General features: G+C 50.8%; 1 protein-coding gene and 2 non-coding genes across 3 annotated transcripts in view; all 3 read right to left on the minus strand.

Moving 5' to 3' along the window:
• Nucleotides 1-260: 260 nt before the first annotated feature.
• TBRG4 (transforming growth factor beta regulator 4) overlaps nucleotides 261-21,799 on the minus strand; it is a 35,117-nt gene continuing 13,578 nt past the window's right edge. The window contains exons 8-11 of the mRNA XM_063924598.1: nucleotides 19,031-19,270; nucleotides 8,534-8,645; nucleotides 1,515-1,629; nucleotides 261-534 (exon numbers count right to left, since the gene is read on the minus strand). Of these exons, the coding sequence (XP_063780668.1) occupies nucleotides 430-534; nucleotides 1,515-1,629; nucleotides 8,534-8,645; nucleotides 19,031-19,270 (572 nt within the window). The 3' untranslated portion in view covers nucleotides 261-429. The remainder of the gene's footprint in view (nucleotides 535-1,514; nucleotides 1,630-8,533; nucleotides 8,646-19,030; nucleotides 19,271-21,799) is intronic.
• LOC134931359 (small nucleolar RNA SNORA5) lies at nucleotides 18,717-18,850 on the minus strand. Its single transcript, XR_010179112.1, has one exon. It is a non-coding gene; the product is annotated as a small nucleolar RNA SNORA5 (small nucleolar RNA).
• LOC134931272 (U5 spliceosomal RNA) lies at nucleotides 21,450-21,564 on the minus strand. The gene has a single exon (XR_010179066.1). It is a non-coding gene; the product is annotated as a U5 spliceosomal RNA (small nuclear RNA).

A 21,799-nucleotide genomic window follows, 5' to 3' on the forward strand; every position in this document is an offset into this window, starting at 1 on the left:
TTATGAATAGTTACAAGAAGATGCATCCCCAACACAGTGGTACAGTGGTTAGCATAGCTGCCGCACAGTGCTAAGGCCCTGAGCCAGATTCCAAGCAAGGCACTAATCTGTGTGGAGTCTGTATATTCTCAGGGTGCTTCCTACACTCCCAAGGGCACACTGGTAGGTCAGGGACCAATAGGATGGCACCATATTCCCTGTACAGTGCTGCCTAACTGGCAAATAAAGCTAAATAATAAATAACGCAGGGGACACAAACAGTCATTATATTCCTCTTTATCTGCAGTCATTTGCCTTCAGCGTCTTTGTCACACATCTCAATTTAAAATACATAACAGCCTAAAATGATGCCCCCCCATGAGCACAGCCCAGCGGGGGGAGAAGATACATATATACAAGACTCCTCTCCTCCTCTATACAGCGCTGGCATCATAGGGACGCTTCTTCAGCCGCTGCCGCTTTCTTCATCTGCTCCTTCAGGAAGGCGGACTTCTGCCACTGCGACTTCAGCTCCTGCCACTCGTAAAAAGGCACCTGCAGGGGGGGCACACAGGAGTACGGAGAGCTCAATAGCAGGAGGGCGACAAGACAAGCCATCCTATATTATCAAAGGCTAATGCTACTCCTCACCTCTATAGGGGGGATTCACATTTTGCATACTGGTGGCTACTAGAGGGCGCCCAATGGAGCAAATGAATTGTTGCCCCGTCCAGACGCAGACATTGCTGTTAATGTTGTTCCGTCATTTGGACGGGCTGGTAACTAGTAGACAATAAGCACCAGTAGCAAGATGCAGAGCCCTCTCTCGCCAGCAGAGGGAGCCAGTGATCGGTCAGAGCCCTCTCTCGCCAGCAGAGGGAGCCAGTGATCGGTCAGAGCCCTCTCTCGCCAGCAGAGGGAGCCAGTGATTGGTCAGAGACCTCTCTCGCCAGCAGAGGGAGCCAGTGATCGGTCAGAGCCCTCTCTCGCCAGCAGAGGGAACCAGTGATCGGTCAGAGCCCTCTCTCACCAGCAGAGGGAGCCAGTGATCAGTCAGAGCCCTCTCTCGCCAGCAGAGGGAACCAGTGATCGGTCAGAGCCCTCTCTCACCAGCAGAGGGAGCCAGTGATCAGTCAGAGCCCTCTCTCGCCAGCAGAGGGAGCCAGTGATTAGTAAGAGGCAATTTCTGGTTGTATCTATTATTGAAAGCTCAGCATTGCTAGTCTTCAGGCAGCCACGATAGACCCAAGAACTAATTAAAATGCCCCCGCAGGGGCAGGCAATGTGCACCACTCCAACTACCCCTCCGTTTTACTATGCATTAACAAAACTGTGGCAGGGCATGCTGGGATGTCTGCTTCCACAGCAGCTGGAGTGTTACACGTTGTCTAGCCCTGGTATGGAGAATGTTCCGGATATACTGCTAGACATGTCGTAGCCTCCTGCTGCCGTGACACCGGCCAGGTAGTGTCTGATTACAGCCGGAGGCCACGGCAGACACGTGGTTATAACACTGCTGTACGTGCCACACTTACCTCCACCAGCAAGAATCCGGCAGCCTGCAGGTGTCGGCGGCACATTGCTGACCAGCCCACCAGCTCCTTAGATCGCAAGTTATAGTTAGACAGATTCCAGCTCTTCACGGCAAACCTGGCGAGAGGGAGAGGCTAATTGCACGCTGCTGACGCTGTGTCCAATCCAGTACACGTTTATTATAATAACGGCACATTCCGAGTAACGCGGGGATCAGGCGCTAAGGGTCCATAGTCACTGCTTCCATCGTGTGTGCGTTTTATAGGTTACCTGCACTCTCCTAGGAGGATAACATATCACACGCCTCATCTGTTATTTCATAACAATTGGTTCTAATTTAGATATTGAGCCGTCACTGTCTACAGGGGAGGGATGGCGCACACGCTAACCGGAGAATGCCCTATACATGGCTGCATGCTGGTCTGAGGCGTCACGTGTGAGGACAGTTACATGGGCGTGGGACAGTTACAGGCTACATGTATGAAGAGGACAGTTACATGGGTGTTGGACAGTTACAGGCTACATGTATGAAGAGGACAGTTACATGGGTGTGGGACAGTTACAGGCTACATGTATGAAAATAAGAATTTACTCACCGGTAATTCTATTTCTCATAGTCCGTAGTGGATGCTGGGGACTCCGTAAGGACCATGGGGATTAGCGGCTCCGCAGGAGACTGGGCACAACTATAAAGAAAGCTTTTAGACTACTGGTGTGCACTGGCTCCTCCCCCTATGACCCTCCTCCAAGCCTCAGTTAGGATACTGTGCCCGGAAGAGCTGACACAATAAGGAAGGATTTTGAATCCCGGGTAAGACTCATACCAGCCACACCAATCACACCGTATAACTCGTGATACTACACCCAGTTAACAGCATGATAACAACTGAGCCTCTCAACAGATGGCTCAACAATAACCCTTTAGTTAAGCAATAACTATATACAAGTATTGCAGACAATCCGCACTTGGGATGGGCGCCCAGCATCCACTACGGACTATGAGAAATAGAATTACCGGTAAGTAAATTCTTATTTTCTCTAACGTCCTAAGTGGATGCTGGGGACTCCGTAAGGACCATGGGGATTATACCAAAGCTCCCAAACGGGCGGGAGAGTGCGGATGACTCTGCAGCACCGAATGAGAGAACTCCAGGTCCTCCTCAGCCAGGGTATCAAATTTGTAGAATTTTGCAAACGTGTTTGCCCCTGACCAAGTAGCAGCTCAGCAAAGTTGAAGAGCCGAGTCCCCTCGGGCAGCCGCCCAAGAAGAGCCCACTTTCCTCGTGGAATGGGCTTTCACTGATTTAGGATGCGGCAGTCCAGCCGCAGAATGTGCAAGCTGAATCGTACTACAGATCCAGCGAGCAATAGTCTGCTTAGAAGCAGGTGCACCCAACTTGTTGGGAGCATACAGGATAAAGAGCGAGTCAGTCTTCCTGACTCCAGCTGTCCTGGAAACATAAATTTTTAGGGCCCTGACTACATCCAACAACTGGGAAGCCTCCAAGTCATTTGTAGCCGCAGGCACCACGATAGGTTGGTTCAGATGAAAAGCTGATACCACTTTGGGGAGAAACTGGGGACGAGTCCTCAATTCTGCCCTATCCATATGGAAAATCAGATAAGGGCTTTTACATGACAAAGCCGCCAATTCTGAAACACGCCTGGCCGAAGCCAAGGCCAACAACATGACCACTTTCCACGTGAGATATTTCAAATCCACGGTTTTCAGTGGCTCAAACCAATGTGACTTTAGGAAATCCAACACCACGTTGAGATCCCAAGGTGCCACTGGAGGCACAAAAGGGGGCTGAATATGCAGCACTCCCTTAACAAAAGACCTTAATGGAACCCAATTTAAGGCCCATAGTCACCCCTGACTGTAGGAAGTGCAGGAACCGGCCCAGCTGAAATTCTTCCGTTGGGGCCTTCCTGGCCTCACACCACGCAACATATTTTCGCCATATGCGGTGATAATGGTTCGCGGTTACTTCTTTCCTAGCTTTTATCAGCGTAGGAATGACTTCCTCCGGAATGCCCTTTTCCTTCAGGATCTGGTGTTCAACCGCCATGCCGTCAAACGCAGCCGCGGTAAGTCTTGGAACAGACAGGGCCCCTGCTGCAGCAGGTCCTGCCTGAGCGGTAGAGGCCATGGGTCCTCTGACATAATTTCTTGAAGTTCCGGATACCACGCTCTTCTTGGCCAATCCGGAACAATGAGTATAGTTCTTACTCCTCTTCTCTTTATTATCCTCAGTACCTTTGGTATGAGTGGAAGAGGAGGGAACACATAAACCGATCGGTACACCCACGGTGTTACCAGAGCGTCCACAGCTATTGCCTGCGGGTCTCTTGACCTGGCGCAATATTTTTCTAGCTTTTTGTTTAGGCGGGGCGCCATCATATCCACCTGTGGTTTTTCCCACTGGTTTACAATCATTTGAAAGACTTCTGGATGAAGTCCCCACTCTCCCGGGTGGAGGTCGTGCCTGCTGAGGAAGTCTGCTTCCCAGTTGTCCACTCCCGGAATGAACACTGCCGACAGTGCTAACACGTGATTTTCCGCCCATCGGAGAATCCTTGTGGCTTCTGCCATCGCCGTCCTGCTTCTCGTGCCGCCCTGTCGATTTACATGGGCGACTGCCGTGATGTTGTCTGACTGGATCAGTACCGGCTGGTTTTGAAGCAGGGGTTTTGCCTGACTTAGGGCATTGTAAATGGCCTTTAGTTCCAGAATATTTATGTGCAGGGAGTCTCCTGACTTGACCATAGTCCTTGGAAGTTTCTTCCCTGTGTGACTGCTCCCCAGCCTCGAAGGCTGGCATCCGTGGTCACCAGGACCCAGTCCTGTATGCCGAATCTGCGGCCCTCTTGAAGATGAGCACTCTGCAGCCACCACAGCAGAGACACCCTTGTCCTTGGAGACAGGGTTATCAGACGATGCATCTGAAGATGCGATCCGGACCACTTGTCCAACAGGTCCCACTGAAAGGTTCTTGCATGAAACCTGCCGAAGGAATCGCTTCGTAGGAAGCTACCATTTTTCCCAGGATCCGCGTGCAGTGATGCACCGACACCTGTTTTGGTTTTAGGAGGCCTCTGACTAGAGATGACAGCTCCTTGGCCTTCTCCTCCGGGAGAAACACTTTTCTCTGTTCTGTGTCCAGAACCATCCCTAGGAACAGCAGGCGTGTCGTAGGGACCAGCTGTGACTTTGGAATGTTTAGAATCCAGCCGTGCTGTTGCAGCACCTCCCGAGATAGTGCTACCCCGACCAACAACTGTTCTCTGGACCTCGCCTTTATCAGGAGATCGTCCAAGTACGGGATAATTAAAACTCCCTTCCTTCGAAGGAGTATCATCATTTCCGCTATTACCTTGGTAAAGACCCTCGGAGCCGTGGAGAGACCGAACGGCAACGTCTGGAATTTGTAATGACAATCTTGTACCACAAACCTGAGGTACTCCTGGTGAGGATGGTAAATGGGGACATGTAGGTAAGCATCCTTGATGTCCAGCGATACCATGTAATCTCCCTCGTCCAGGCTTGCAATAACCGCCCTGAGCGATTCCATCTTGAACTTGAATTTTTTGATATATGTGTTCAAGGATTTCAAATTTAAAATGGGTCTCACCGAACCGTCCGGTTTCGGTACCACAAACATTGTGGAATAGTAACCCCTTCCTTGTTGAAGTAGGGGCACCTTTACTATCACTTGTTGTGAATACAGCTTTTGAATTGCCTGTAACACTGCCTCCCTGCCTGAGGGAGTGGTTGGCAAGGCAGATTTGAGGAAACGGCGGGGGGGAGACGTCTCGAATTCCAGTTTGTACCCCTGAGATACTATTTGAAGGATCCAGGGATCCACCCGTGAGCGAGCCCACTGCTTGCTGAAATGCTTGAGACGGGCCCCCACCGTACCTGGCTCTGCCTGTGGAGCCCCAGCGTCATGCTGTGGACTTAGAGGAAGCGGGGGAGGACTTTTGCTCCTGGGAACTGGCTGTATGCTGCAGCTTTTTCCCTCTACCTCTGCCTCTGGGCAGAAAGGACTGTACCTGATAATACGGTGCTTTCTTTGGTTGTGAGGGAACATGGGGCAAAAATGTAGACTTCCCAGCTGTTGCTGTGGAAACGAGGTCCGAGAGACCAACCCCTAACAATTCCTCACCCTTATAAGGCAGAACTTCCATGTGTCGTTTGGAATCTGCATCACCTGTCCACTGCCGAGTCCATAACCCTCTCCTGGCAGAAATGGACATTGCACTAATTTTGGATGCCAGCCGGCAAATATCCCTCTGTGCATCCCTCATGTATAAAAGTGCGTCTTTTATATGCTCTACGTTCAGCAAAATAGTGTCCCTGTCTAGGGTATCTATATTTTCTGACAGGGAATCTGACCACGCAGCAGCAGCGCGGCACATCCAGGCTGAAGCTATAGCCGGTCTCAGTATCACACCTGTGTGTGTATATATAGATTTCAGGATAGCCTCCTGCTTTCTATCAGCAGATTCCTTCAGGGCGGCCGTATCCGGAGACGGTAGTGCCACCTTTTTTGACAAGCGTGTGAGCGCTTTATCCACCCTAGGGGATGTTTCCCAGCGTGACCTATCCTCTGGCGGGAAAGGGTACGCCATTAGTAACCTCTTAGAAATTACCATCTTTTTATCAGGGGAAGCCCACGCTTCTTCACACACTTCATTTAACTCTTCAGATGGAGGAAAAGCTACTGGTAGTTTTTTCTCTCCAAACATAATACCCTTTTTTGTGGTACCGGGGGTAACATCAGAAATGTGCAACACATTTTTCATTGCCTCAATCATGTAACGTGTGGCCCTACTGGAAGTTACATTAGTCTCTTCGTCGTCGACACTGGAGTCAGTATCCGTGTCGACATCTGTGTCAACCATCTGAGGTAGCGGGCGTTTTAGAGCCCCTGATGGTTTTTGAGACGCCTGGGCAGGCACAGGCTGAGAAGCCGGCTGTCCCACATTAGGTATGTCGTCAAACCTTTTATGTAAGGAGTCGACACTATCACGTAATTCCTTCCACAGCACCATCCACTCAGGTGTCGACCCCGCAGGGGGTGACATCACAATTACAGGCATCTGCTCCGCCTCCACATAAGCCTCCTCATCAAACATGTCGACACAGCCGTACCGACACACCGCAAACACACAGGGAATGCTCTGACAGAGGACAGGACCCCACAAAGCCCTTTGGGGAGACAGAGAGAGAGTATGCCAGCACACACCAGAGCGCTATATAACACTGGGATCCCACTATCAATGAGTGTTTTCCCTATAGCTGCTTTTTTATATATATTACATATATATGTATGTATACTGCGCCTAAATTTAGTGCCCCCCCTCTCTTTTTTACCCTTCTGTAGTTTTCTCAGACTGCAGGGGAGAGCCAGGGAGCTTCCTTCCAGCGGAACTGTGAGGGAAAAATGGCGCCAGTGTGCTGAGGGAGAAGCCCCGCCCCCTTTTCGGCTGACTTTCTCCCGCTTTTTCTGTGATACTGGCAGGGGTAATTTTACATCTATATAGCCTCTGGGACTATATATGATGTATATTTTGCCAGCCAAGGTGTTATCTATTGCCCTCAGGGCGCCCCCCCCCCCCAACGCCCTGCATCCATCAGTGACCGAAGTATGAGGTGTACATGAGGAGCAATGGCGCACAGCTGCAGTGCTGTGCGCTACCTTGGTGAAGACTGAAGTCTTCTGCCGCCGATTTTCCGGACCTTCTTCGTGCTTCTGGCTCTGTAAGGGGGACGGCGGCGCGGCTCCGGGAACGAACACCAAGGTCGGGTCCTGCGGTCGATCCCTCTGGAGCTAATGGTGTCCAGTAGCCTAAGAAGCCCAACCTACCACCTGTTAGGTAGGTTCGCTTCTTCTTTCCTTAGTCCCTCGCTGCAGTGAGTCTGTTGCCAGCAGATCTCACTGAAAATAAAAAACCTAAATATACTTTCTTTCTAGGTGCTCAGGAGAGCCCCTAGTGTGCATCCAGCTCGGCCGGGCACAAGAATCTGAGGTCTGGAGGAGGGTCTTAGTGGGAGGAGCCAGTGCACACCAGTAGTCTAAAGCTTTCTTTGTAGTTGTGCCCAGTCTCCTGCGGAGCCGCTAATCCCCATGGTCCTTACGGAGTCCCCAGCATCCACTTAGGACGTTAGAGAAAGGACAGTTACATGGGTGTGGGGCAGTTACAGGCTACATGTATGAAGAGGACAGTTACATGGGTGTGGGACAGTTACAGGCTACATGTATGAAGAGGACAGTTACATGGGTGTGGGGCAGTTACAGGCTACATGTATGAAGAGGACAGTTACATGGGTGTGGGGCAGTTACAGGCTTCATGTATGAAGAGGACAGTTACATGGGTGTGGGACAGTTACAGGCTACATGTGTGAAGAGGACAGTTACATGGGTGTGGGGCAGTTACAGGCTACATGTATGAAGAGGACAGTTACATGGGTGTGGGGCAGTTACAGGCTACATGTATGAAGAGGACAGTTACATGGGCGTGGGACAGTTACAGGCTACATGTATGAAGAGGACAGTTACATGGGTGTGGGGCAGTTACAGGCTACATGTATGAAGAGGACAGTTACATGGGTGTGGGACAGTTACAGGCTACATGTATGAAGAGGACAGTTACATGGGTGTGGGACAGTTACAGGCTACATGTATGAAGAGGACAGTTACATGGGTGTGGGACAGTTACAGGCTACATGTATGAAGAGGACAGTTACATGGGTGTGGGGCAGTTACAGGCTACATGTATGAAGAGGACAGTTACATGGGTGTGGGACAGTTACAGGCTACATGTATGAAGAGGACAGTTACATGGGTGTGGGACAGTTACAGGCTTCATGTATGAAGAGGACAGTTACATGGGTGTGGGACAGTTACAGGCTACATGTATGAAGAGGACAGTTACATGGGTGTGGGACAGTTACAGGCTTCATGTATGAAGAGGACAGTTACATGGATAAGGGATAGTTGTGAGATTTTCCTACCTCTTTGCTCCCTCCGGTAACGGATTTGTCCCTTTACAATGTAGAATGTGCGGGTTCCCCAAATCTCTCAGGAATAAAGGTTTATTTTCCACATCTAGAGCAAATTCACCATCTTGCCCCAAAAAGAACAAAATAGACAAAAAGTAACATCAGTGACGCAGCCGCCTGCCCTAAACACACACACACACACACACACACACCTTCTACCATCTCCTACATCACTGACGCAGCCGCCTGCCCTAAACACACACACACACACCTTCTACCATCTCCTACATCACTGACGCAGCTGCCTGCCCTAAACACACACACCTTCTACATCACTGACGCAGCCGCCTGCCCTAAACACACACACACACCTTCTACCATCTCCTACATCACTGACGCAGCAGCCTGCCCTAAACACACACACACCTTCTACCATCTCCTACATCACTGACGCAGCCGCCTGCCCTAAACACACACACCTTCTACCATCTCCTACATCACTGACGCAGCCGCCTGCCCTAAACACACACACACACCTTCTACCATCTCCTACATCACTGACGCAGCTGCCTGCCCTAAACACACACACCTTCTACATCACTGACGCAGCCGCCTACCCTAAACACACACACACACCTTCTACCATCTCCTACATCACTGACGCAGCCGCCTGCCCTAAACACACACACCTTCTACCATCTCCTACATCACTGACGCAGCCGCCTGCCCTAAACACACACACACACACCTTCTACCATCTCCTACATCACTGACGCAGCCGCCAGCCCTAAACACACACACACACACCTTCTACCATCTCCTACATCACTGACGCAGCCACCTGCCCTAAACACACACACCTTCTACCATCTCCTACATCACTGACGCAGCCGCCTGCCCTAAACACACACACACCTTCTACCATCTCCTACATCACTGACGCAGCCGCCTGCCCTAAACACACACACCTTCTACCATCTCCTACATCACTGACGCAGCCGCCTGCCCTAAACACACACACCTTCTACCATATGCTACATGTATCACTGACGCAGCCGCCTGCCCTAAACACACACACACCTTCTACCATCTCCTACATCACCGACGCAGCCGCCTGCCCTAAACACACACACCTTCTACCATCTCCTACATCACTGACGCAGCTGCCTGCCCTAAACACACACACCTTCTACCATCTCCTACATCACTGACGCAGCCGCCTGCCCTAAACACACACCTTCTACCATCTCCTACATCACTGACGCAGCCGCCTGCCCTAAACACACACACACACCTTCTACCATCTCCTACATCACTGACGCAGCCGCCTGCCCTAAACACACACACACCTTCTACCATCTCCTACATCACTGACGCAGCCGCCTGCCCTAAACACACACACACACCTTCTACCATCTCCTACATCACTGACGCAGCCACCTGCCCTAAACACACACACCTTCTACCATCTCCTACATCACTGACGCAGCCGCCTGCCCTAAACACACACACACACCTTCTACCATCTCCTACATCACTGACGCAGCCGCCTGCCCTAAACACACACACACACACACCTTCTACCATCTCCTACATCACTGACGCAGCCGCCTGCCCTAAACACACACACACCTTCTACTATCTCCTACATCACTGACGCAGCCGCCTGCCCTAAACACACACACACCTTCTACCATCTTCTACATCACTGACGCAGCCGCCTGCCCTAAACACACACACCTTCTACCATCTCCTACATCACTGACGCAGCCGCCTGCCCTAAACACACACACACACACACACACCTTCTACCATCTCCTACATCACTGACGCAGCCGCCTGCCCTAAACACACACACACCTTCTACCATCTCCTACATCACTGACGCAGCCGCCTGCCCTAAACACACACACACCTTCTACCATCTCCTACATCACTGACGCAGCCGCCTGCCCTAAACACACACACCTTCTACCATCTCCTACATCACTGACGCAGCTACCTGCCCTAAACACACACATCTTCTACCATCTCCTACATCACTGACGCAGCCGCCTGCCCTAAACGCACACACACACCTTCTACCATCTCCTACATCACTGATGCAGCCGCCTGCCCTAAACACACACACACACACACCTTCTACCATCTCCTACATCACTGACGCAGCCGCCTGCCCTAAACACATACACACCTTCTACCATCTCCTACATCACTGACGCAGCCGCCTGCCCTAAACACACACACCTTCTACCATCTCCTACATCACTGACGCAGCTACCTGCCCTAAACACACACACCTTCTACCATCTCCTACATCACTGACGCAGCCGCCTGCCCTAAACACACACACCTTCTACCATCTCCTACATCACTGACGCAGCCGCCTGCCCTAAACACACACACCTTCTACCATCTCCTACATCACTGACGCAGCCGCCTGCCCTAAACACACACACCTTCTACCATCTCCTACATCACTGACACAGCCGCCTGCCCTAAACACACACACCTTCTACCATCTCCTACATCACTGACGCAGCCGCCTGCCCTAAACACACACACCTTCTACCATCTCCTACATCAATGACGCAGCAGCCTGCCCTAAACACACACACCTTCTACCATCTCCTACATCACTGACGCAGCCGCCTGCCCTAAACACACACACCTACCATCTCCTACATCACTGACGCAGCCACCTGCCCTAAACACACACACACACCTTCTACCATCTCCTACATCACTGGCGCAGCCGCCTGCCCTAAACACACACACACACACACACACACCTTCTACCATCTCCTACATCATTGACGCAGCCACCTGCCCTAAACACACACACCTTCTACCATATGCTACATGTATCAGTGACGCAGCTGCCGGTACTAAACACACACACCTTCTACCATCTCCTACATCACTGACGCAGCCGCCTGCCCTAAACACACACACACCTTCTACCATCTCCTACATCACTGACGCAGCCACCTGCCCTAAACACACACACCTTCTACCATATGCTACATGTATCAGTGACGCAGCCGCCTGCCCTAAACACACACACACCTTCTACCATCTCCTACATCACTGACGCAGCCGCCTGCCCTAAACACACACCTTCTACCATCTCCTACATGTATCACTGACGCAGACGCCTGCCCTAAACACCCCCCCCCTTCTACCATGTCCTACATGTATCAGTGACACAGCGCCTGCCCTAAACACACACACCTTCTACTATGTCCTACATGTATCAGTGACGCAGCCGCCTGCCCTAAACACACACACACCTTCTACCATATGCTACATGTATCACTGACGCAGCCGCCTGCCCTAAACACACACACCTTCTACCATCTCCTACATCACTGACAAAGCCGCCTGCCCTAAACACACACACACCTTCTACCATATGCTACATGTATCAGTGACGCAGCCGCCTGCCCTAAACACACACACCTTCTACCATCTCCTACATGCATCAGTGACGCAGCCGCCTGCCCTAAACACACACACCTTCTACCATCTCCTACATGCATCAGTGACGCAGCCGCCTGCCCTAAACACACACACCTTCTATCATCTCCTACATGTATCACTGACGCTGCCACCTGCCCTAAACACACACACACCTTCTATCATCTCCTACATGTATCACTGACGCAGCCGCTTGCCCTAAACACACACACCACCTACAATCTCCTACATCAGTGACGCAGCCGCCTGCCCTAAACACACACACCTTCTACTATGTCCTACATGTATCAGTGACGCAGCCGCCTGCCCTAAACACACACACCTTCTACCATCTCCTACATCACTGACGCAGCCACCTGCCCTAAACACACACACCTTCTACCATATGCTACATGTATCACTGACGCAGCTGCCTGCCCTAAACACACACACACCTTCTACCATCTCCTACATGTATCACTGGCGCAGCCGCCTGCCCTAAAAACACACACACCTTCTATCATCTCCTACATGTATCACTGACGCAGCCACCTGCCCTAAACACACACACCTTTTACCATATGCTACATGTATCACTGACGCAGCCGCCTGCCCTAAACACACACACACCTTCTACCATTTCCTACACCACTGACGCAGCCACCTGCCCTAAACACACACACACCTTCTACCATCTCCTACATGTATCACTGACGCAGACGCCTGCCCTAAACACACACCCCTTCTACCATGTCCTACATGTATCAGTGACGCAGCCGCCCGCCCTAAACACACACCCCTTCTACCATCTCCTACATGTATCACTGACGCAGCCGCCTGCCCTAAACACACACACCTTCTACCATCTCCTACATCACTGACGCAGCCGCCTGCCCTAAACACACACACACCTTCTACCATATGCTACATGTATCACTGACGCAGCCGCCTGCCCTAAACACACACACACCTTCTACCATCTCCTACATCACTGACGCAGCCGCCTGCCCTAAACACACACACCTTCTACCATCTCCTACATCACTGACGCAGCTGCCTGCCCTAAACACACACCTTCTACCATCTCCTACATCACTGACGCAGCCGCCTGCCCTAAACACACACACACACACCTTCTACCATCTCCTACATCACTGACGCAGCCGCCTGCCCTAAACACACACACACCTTCTACCATCTCCTACATCACTGACGCAGCCGCCTGCCCTAAACACACACACACACCTTCTACCATCTCCTACATCACTGACGCAGCCACCTGCCCTAAACACACACACCTTCTACCATCTCCTACATCACTGACGCAGCCGCCTGCCCTAAACACACACACACACCTTCTACCATCTCCTACATCACTGACGCAGCCGCCTGCCCTAAACACACACACACACCTTCTACCATCTCCTACATCACTGACGCAGCCGCCTGCCCTAAACACACACCCCTTCTACCATCTCCTACATGTATCACTGACGCAGCCGCCTGCCCTAAACACACACACACCTTCTACCATCTCCTACATCACTGACGCAGCCGCCTGCCCTAAACACACACACACCTTCTACCATCTCCTACATCACTGACGCAGCCGCCTGCCCTAAACACACACACCTTCTACCATCTCCTACATCACTGACGCAGCCGCCTGCCCTAAACACACACACACACACCTTCTACCATCTCCTACATCACTGACGCAGCCGCCTGCCCTAAACACACACACACCTTCTACCATCTCCTACATCACTGACGCAGCCGCCTGCCCTAAACACACACACACCTTCTACCATCTCCTACATCACTGACGCAGCCGCCTGCCCTAAACACACACACCTTCTACCATCTCCTACATCACTGACGCAGCCGCCTGCCCTAAACACACACACCTTCTACCATCTCCTACATCACTGACGCAGCTACCTGCCCTAAACACACACATCTTCTACCATCTCCTACATCACTGACGCAGCCGCCTGCCCTAAACGCACACACACACCTTCTACCATCTCCTACATCACTGATGCAGCCGCCTGCCCTAAACACACACACACACACCTTCTACCATCTCCTACATCACTGACGCAGCCGCCTGCCCTAAACACATACACACCTTCTACCATCTCCTACATCACTGACGCAGCCGCCTGCCCTAAACACACACACCTTCTACCATCTCCTACATCACTGACGCAGCTACCTGCCCTAAACACACACACCTTCTACCATCTCCTACATCACTGACGCAGCCGCCTGCCCTAAACACACACACCTTCTACCATCTCCTACATCACTGACGCAGCCGCCTGCCCTAAACACACACACCTTCTACCATCTCCTACATCACTGACGCAGCCGCCTGCCCTAAACACACACACCTTCTACCATCTCCTACATCACTGACACAGCCGCCTGCCCTAAACACACACACCTTCTACCATCTCCTACATCACTGACGCAGCCGCCTGCCCTAAACACACACACCTTCTACCATCTCCTACATCAATGACGCAGCAGCCTGCCCTAAACACACACACCTTCTACCATCTCCTACATCACTGACGCAGCCGCCTGCCCTAAACACACACACCTACCATCTCCTACATCACTGACGCAGCCACCTGCCCTAAACACACACACACACACACACACCTTCTACCATCTCCTACATCACTGGCGCAGCCGCCTGCCCTAAACACACACACACACACACACCTTCTACCATCTCCTACATCATTGACGCAGCCACCTGCCCTAAACACACACACACCTTCTACCATATGCTACATGTATCAGTGACGCAGCTGCCGGTACTAAACACACACACCTTCTACCATCTCCTACATCACTGACGCAGCCGCCTGCCCTAAACACACACACACACACACACACACACACCTTCTACCATCTCCTACATCACTGACGCAGCCACCTGCCCTAAACACACACACCTTCTACCATATGCTACATGTATCAGTGACGCAGCCGCCTGCCCTAAACACACACACACCTTCTACCATCTCCTACATCACTGACGCAGCCGCCTGCCCTAAACACACACCTTCTACCATCTCCTACATGTATCACTGACGCAGACGCCTGCCCTAAACACCCCCCCCCTTCTACCATGTCCTACATGTATCAGTGACACAGCGCCTGCCCTAAACACACACACCTTCTACTATGTCCTACATGTATCAGTGACACAGCCACCTGCCCTAAACACACACACTTTCTACCATATGCTACATGTATCACTGATGCAGCCGCCTGCCCTAAACACACACACCTTCTACCATCTCCTACATGTATCAATGGCGCAGCCGCCTGCCCTAAACACACACACCTTCTACCATCTCCTACATCACTGACGCAGCCGCCTGCCCTAAACACACACACACCTTTTACCATATGCTACATGTATCACTGACGCAGCCGCCTGCCCTAAACACACACACCTTCTACCATCTCCTACATCACTGACGCAGCCGCCTGCCCTAAACACACACCTTCTACCATCTCCTACATCACTGACGCAGCCGCCTGCCCTAAACACACACACACCTTCTACCATCTCCTACATCACTGACGCAGCCGCCTGCCCTAAACACACACACCTTCTACTATGTCCTACATGTATCAGTGACGCAGCCGCCTGCCCTAAACACACACACCTTCTACCATATGCTACATGTATCAATGACGCAGCCGCCTGCCCTAAACACACACACCTTCTACCATCTCCTACATCACTGACGCAGCCGCCTGCCCTAAACACACACACCTTCTACCATCTCCTACATCACTGACACAGCCGCCTGCCCTAAACACACACACCTTCTACCATATGCTACATGTATCAGTGACGCAGCCGCCTGCCCTAAACACACACACACCTTCTACCATCTCCTACATCACTGACACAGCCGCCTGCCCTAAACACACACACCTTCTACCATATGCTACATGTATCAGTGACGCAGCCGCCTGCCCTAAACACACACACACCTTCTACCATCTCCTACATGCATCAGTGACGCAGCCGCCTGCCCTAAACACACACACACCTTCTACCATCTCCTACATCACTGACGCAGCCGCCTGCCCTAAACACACACCTTCTACCATCTCCTACATCACTGACGCAGCCGCCTGCCCTAAACACACACACACCTTCTACCATCTCCTACATCACTGACACAGCCGCCTGCCCTAAACACACACACCTTCTACCATATGCTACATGTATCAGTGACGCAGCCGCCTGCCCTAAACACACACACACCTTCTACCATCTCCTACATGCATCAGTGACGCAGCCGCCTGCCCTAAACACACACACCTTCTATCATCTCCTACATGTATCACTGACGCAGCCGCTTGCCCTAAACACACACACCACCTACAATCTCCTACATCAGTGACGCAGCCACCTGCCCTAAAAACACACACACCTTCTATCATCTCCTACATGTATCACTGACACAGCCGCCTGCCCTAAACACACACACACACACACCTTTTACCATATGCTACATGTATCACTGACGCAGCCGCCTGCCCTAAACACACACACCTTCTACTATGTCCTACATGTATCAGTGACGCAGCCGCCTGCCCTAAACACACACACACCTTCTATCATCTCCTACATGTATCAGTGACGCAGCCGCCTGCCCTAAACACACACACCTTCTACCATCTCCTACATCACTGACGCAGCTACCTGCCCTAAACACACACATCTTCTACCATCTCCTACATCACTGACGCAGCCGCCTGCCCTAAACGCACACACACACCTTCTACCATCTCCTACATGCATCACTGACGCAGCCGCCTGCCCTAAACACACACACCTTCTACCATCTCCTACATGCATCACTGACGCAGCCGCCTGCCCTAAACACACACACCTTCTACCATCTCCTACATCAGTGACGCAGCCGCCTGCCCTAAACACACACACCTTCTACTATGTCCTACATGTATCACTGACGCAGCCGCCTGCCCTAAACACACACACCTTCTACCATCTCCTACATCAGTGACGCAGCCACCTGCCCTAAACACACACACCTTCTACCATCTCCTACATCACTGACGCAGCCGCCTGCCCTAAACACACACACCTTCTACCATCTCCTACATGTATCACTGACGCAGCCGCCTGCCCTAAACACACACACCTTCTACCATCTCCTACATCAGTGACGCAGCCGCCTGCCCTAAACACACACACCTTCTACTATGTCCTACATGTATCACTGACGCAGCCGCCTGCCCTAAACACACACACACACCTTCTACCATCTCCTACATCAGTGACGCAGCCACCTGCCCTAAACACACACACCTTCTACCATCTCCTACATGTATCACTGACGCTGCCACCTGCCCTAAACACACACACCTTCTACCATCTCCTACATCAGTGACGCAGCCGCCTGCCCTAAACACACACACCTTCTACCATATGCTACATGTATCAGTGACGCAGCCGCCTGCCCTAAACACACACACCACCTACTATGTCCTACATGTATCACTGACGCAGCCGCCTGCCCTAAACACACACCCCTTCTACCATCTCCTACATGTATCACTGACGCAGCCGCCTGCCCTAAACACACACACACCTTCTAACATCTCCTACATGTATCAGTGACGCAGCCGCCTGCCCTAAACACACACACACCTTCTATCATCTCCTACATGTATCACTGACGCAGCCGCCTGCCCTAAACACACACACCTTCTACCATCTCCTACATCACTGACGCAGCCGCCTGCCCTAAACACACACACCTTCTACTATGTCCTACATGTATCAGTGACGCAGCCGCCTGCCCTAAACACACACACCTTCTACCATCTCCTACATCAGTGACGCAGCCGCCTGCCCTAAACACACACACCTTCTACCATCTCCTACATCAGTGACGCAGCCGCCTGCCCTAAACACACACACCACCTACTATGTCCTACATGTATCACTGACGCAGCCGCCTGCCCTAAACACACACCCCTTCTACCATCTCCTACATGTATCACTGACGCAGCCGCCTGCCCTAAACACACACCCCTTCTACCATCTCCTACATGTATCACTGACGCAGCCGCCTGCCCTAAACACACACACCTTCTACCATCTCCTACATCACTGACGCAGCCGCCTGCCCTAAACACACACACCTTCTACTATGTCCTACATGTATCAGTGACGCAGCCGCCTGCCCTAAACACACACACACCTTCTATCATCTCCTACATGTATCACTGACGCAGCCGCCTGCCCTAAACACACACCCCTTCTACCATCTCCTACATGTATCACTGACGCAGCCGCCTGCCCTAAACACACACACACCTTCTAACATCTCCTACATGTATCAGTGACGCAGCCGCCTGCCCTAAACACACACACACCTTCTATCATCTCCTACATGTATCACTGACGCAGCCGCCTGCCCTAAACACACACCCCTTCTACCATCTCCTACATGTATCAGTGACTGGAACGCAGTGCGACCTGCACTCAGAGTGAATGTATATACACAACACCCTCCCATTCCCCACCATCATTACACAACACAGAAGCCGCTGGGTCACCCACCAGGGACAGGCATCTCCTATATGCCACTGGCTGTTACCCTCATCCTGATGCTGGTGACTAGATAGAGGTAAGTACGAGGCCGGATCTGCCCCCTCTGATGGAGACTGTCTGTAGTGCAATTTATCCCCACATTCTACCAGCGAGAAGGTGAGGCCCATGACCTACAGGATTACTGTAGCAGCCCATTGGCCAGTGACCGCCATTTAGTGGGCGGGACTGAATTTGACGAAGCTGCGGAACATTAGCCCTATCACACAAGCCCTTTATGGTAACATATAGCAAACGACAAGACACGTGCCCAAGACCACAGGTGGCTATAGGACATTCCTTCGGAAACCATTATAATCTGGGAAAGAATGGAGGCAGAACCCAGGCAAGCATTCAGGGCTGCGGTCTCTTCTATCACACGTGCTCACCAATATCACAGCCGTACACAGTGTGACTGTTGTAGTGACAGGTCTCCTCCTCCGGGAACAGCTCTCGCAGCACACTCTGCAGGTCACTCTCCAGACGAGACAGGGACTTGTTAGTCTCCGGCTGCTTCACGTCGGGGGACACAGAGGGTCCCTGGTAGTCTGGAACTTCCAGCTGGGCCGCAGCATTTATCTGCATTAACTTCCGGTACCACAAGCTATACGATTTGCTAGAACAGTCACCTACAAGTAGAAGAATACACAGCACAAAAATAGGATTTTGGTACTTACCAGGTAAATCCTTTTCTTTGAATCCATAGGGGGCACTGGAGTACTCTTGGGATATGGACGGGCGGAGCCGAACAAAGGCACTGAATATTCAAATTTAGGACCCTCCCACCCCTCCATATCCCCGAGTACCTCAGTGTACTATCTCAGTGTTTTTTACTGAGCGAACAGGAACGATATAGAGAGGTTGACAATGGAGAATACCTATACATAACGGACAACAACAATGTTGACCCATAACCTTACTGTCAACTAAACAGTTGACGCCATAACCGATAGAACTTTATAATTTGAACCAATCGGTGAAAATGTGTTACCATAAGCTCCTCTGAGCTTAATATCAATCAAGTAAAACTTGTTACCCTAAGCTCCCTTGAGCTTAAAACAACCCAGGTAAACTGCTCTGGGTGGGCGTCCAGTGCCCCCTATGGATTCAAAGAAAAGGATTTACCTGGTAAGTACCAAAATCCTATTTTCTTTTTCATCCACTAGGGGTCACTGGAGTACTCTTGGGACGTACCAAAGCTTCCCTCGTGGGCGGGAGAGCTGTTTGATACTTGTAACAGTAGGCAGCCCAAGGCTAGATGCTGATGGCGCCCCATTTATAACGTGTAAACGTGCACCAACATGGTGCACATGAAGGCTATATAGCCGCGTTTTAGACACTCCACGACCCACTGGGTCTGACATTCCCACAGAACCTGTGGGATGAGTTATTACTGACGTAGGCGATTGTAACCTAGCCTTAAAGTAAGCCTGACTTGTAGTCATTATTATTACCCAACTGGATAATGTCTGCTGAGAAACTGGCTAACCCCAGTTGGCAGTATCATAGAGAACAAACAACGTATTCATATCACGTACTGTTGACGTTCGGGACATATATAAACGCGTAATGCGTGTACCACATTCAGAATTCTAGAATGTGCTGTCCACACAGGAACCCCTATTGGTACATTGATGTGAAGAATACGAAAGCGTGATTCGTCCGAAGATCTGCTTTGTCATGAGAAAACTGAAATACGGTGGCTTGGAATACAAGGCACCCAAATATGAAAACAGAACCCTTGCCGAAGCCAAGGCTAGAAGAAAAATGTTTTCCCAAAGTGAGAAACTTAATTCCCATTTGTTGAAGGGTTCAAAATATGAAAACTGTAAGAAATCTGAACCCAACTTCAAGTCGCCTGGCGCTGTAGGTGGGAGAAATAGAGTGTGAACTTTGATGACACCTTGTAGAAAGATGTGTACAGACGCAAACAGAAGCAAACGTCTTTGAAAATAAGTTTACCACACAGATACCTGCACTCTTCGTGCAGATCCACGCAGTTTTCCATCCCACCCCGTTTAACAGAATACGGGTTACTTGAAGGATGATGTTGGAACTTCCGAGGTTTACAACCTATGTAAGCACACGAAATTTTGTAAAAATGAGCTGCCTTAAACGGCTTACTATTTCGTAACATGGTTAGTATAACCGATACTGTAATGCTCAATTTCTTAAGAGGGCGGTCTGAACCCTCACCCCGTCAACCGCAGCTGCGGTACTTAGATAATAGGTACATAGGTAACTATGGGTAAACTAACGTTCCCTGATGTAACAGGTTGGACGTATTATGAGCGGGCCAAGATCGTGTGCAAGTATTCCTTGAAAATTCGAGAAGCAAACTTCTCCGAAACCCATGAGATACCACCAGTATGACTGTGACAAACTGTCTTATGATCCGTTTTGACAACGGAGAGAGCAGCGGAAAATGGTGGAGCCAGATACACGATGCTGAATGACCACATGAATGTGAGAGACTCCACCACCACTGCCCTTGTGATCTGTTTTGTACACATACTGAGCTTTCGTAATTGTGGCGAGATGCCATCATGTATACTTGAGGGTAACCCCCTTCTGTGGACTCACATATGAAACACCTCTAGATTTAATGTCCAGTTTTCAGGATCCAAATCCTGACGGGTGAGATCCTCTGTCTAACAGATGTCCACTCACATAATGATCTCTTGACATTTTCACATAATGGTGTTCTGAGCCATTGAGGATTTGAGTTACCTGCCGCATTGCCATGCGGCTACTTGGTTCTCACTGGTTGTTGTGTATGCAACTGCCGTTGCCTTGTTTGACTGCTTAAGGCCAGCGTGAGACAGGCATCAAAAATTTACATGAAACTCATGGTTGTTCCTCTCCACAGCAATCTTTAGTACAAGGCGAAAGATTTATTCGTCCTGAAGAGAAACCAGAGTATATACCTGGTCCGACTGAAAGCGAATCATGTATAGCATTGTAAAATGCACAGAGTTCTAGGACATATATCGACAGCAATCTGTCGTGTTTTAGAACCTTTGTTGCTGATTTTAACTACAAATCCTGACCCTCTGCGACTGTCGTCCAGAGTATATGCACCCTTTTCCCTCTGTGGGAAATGCGAGTGAAGGGTGGCGAACGAAATTGAAAAACCCATCGTTATTCTTAATAGGTGA

Source organism: Pseudophryne corroboree, chromosome 5 (assembly GCF_028390025.1).
Source record: "Pseudophryne corroboree isolate aPseCor3 chromosome 5, aPseCor3.hap2, whole genome shotgun sequence".
Lineage (NCBI taxonomy): Eukaryota > Metazoa > Chordata > Amphibia > Anura > Myobatrachidae > Pseudophryne > Pseudophryne corroboree.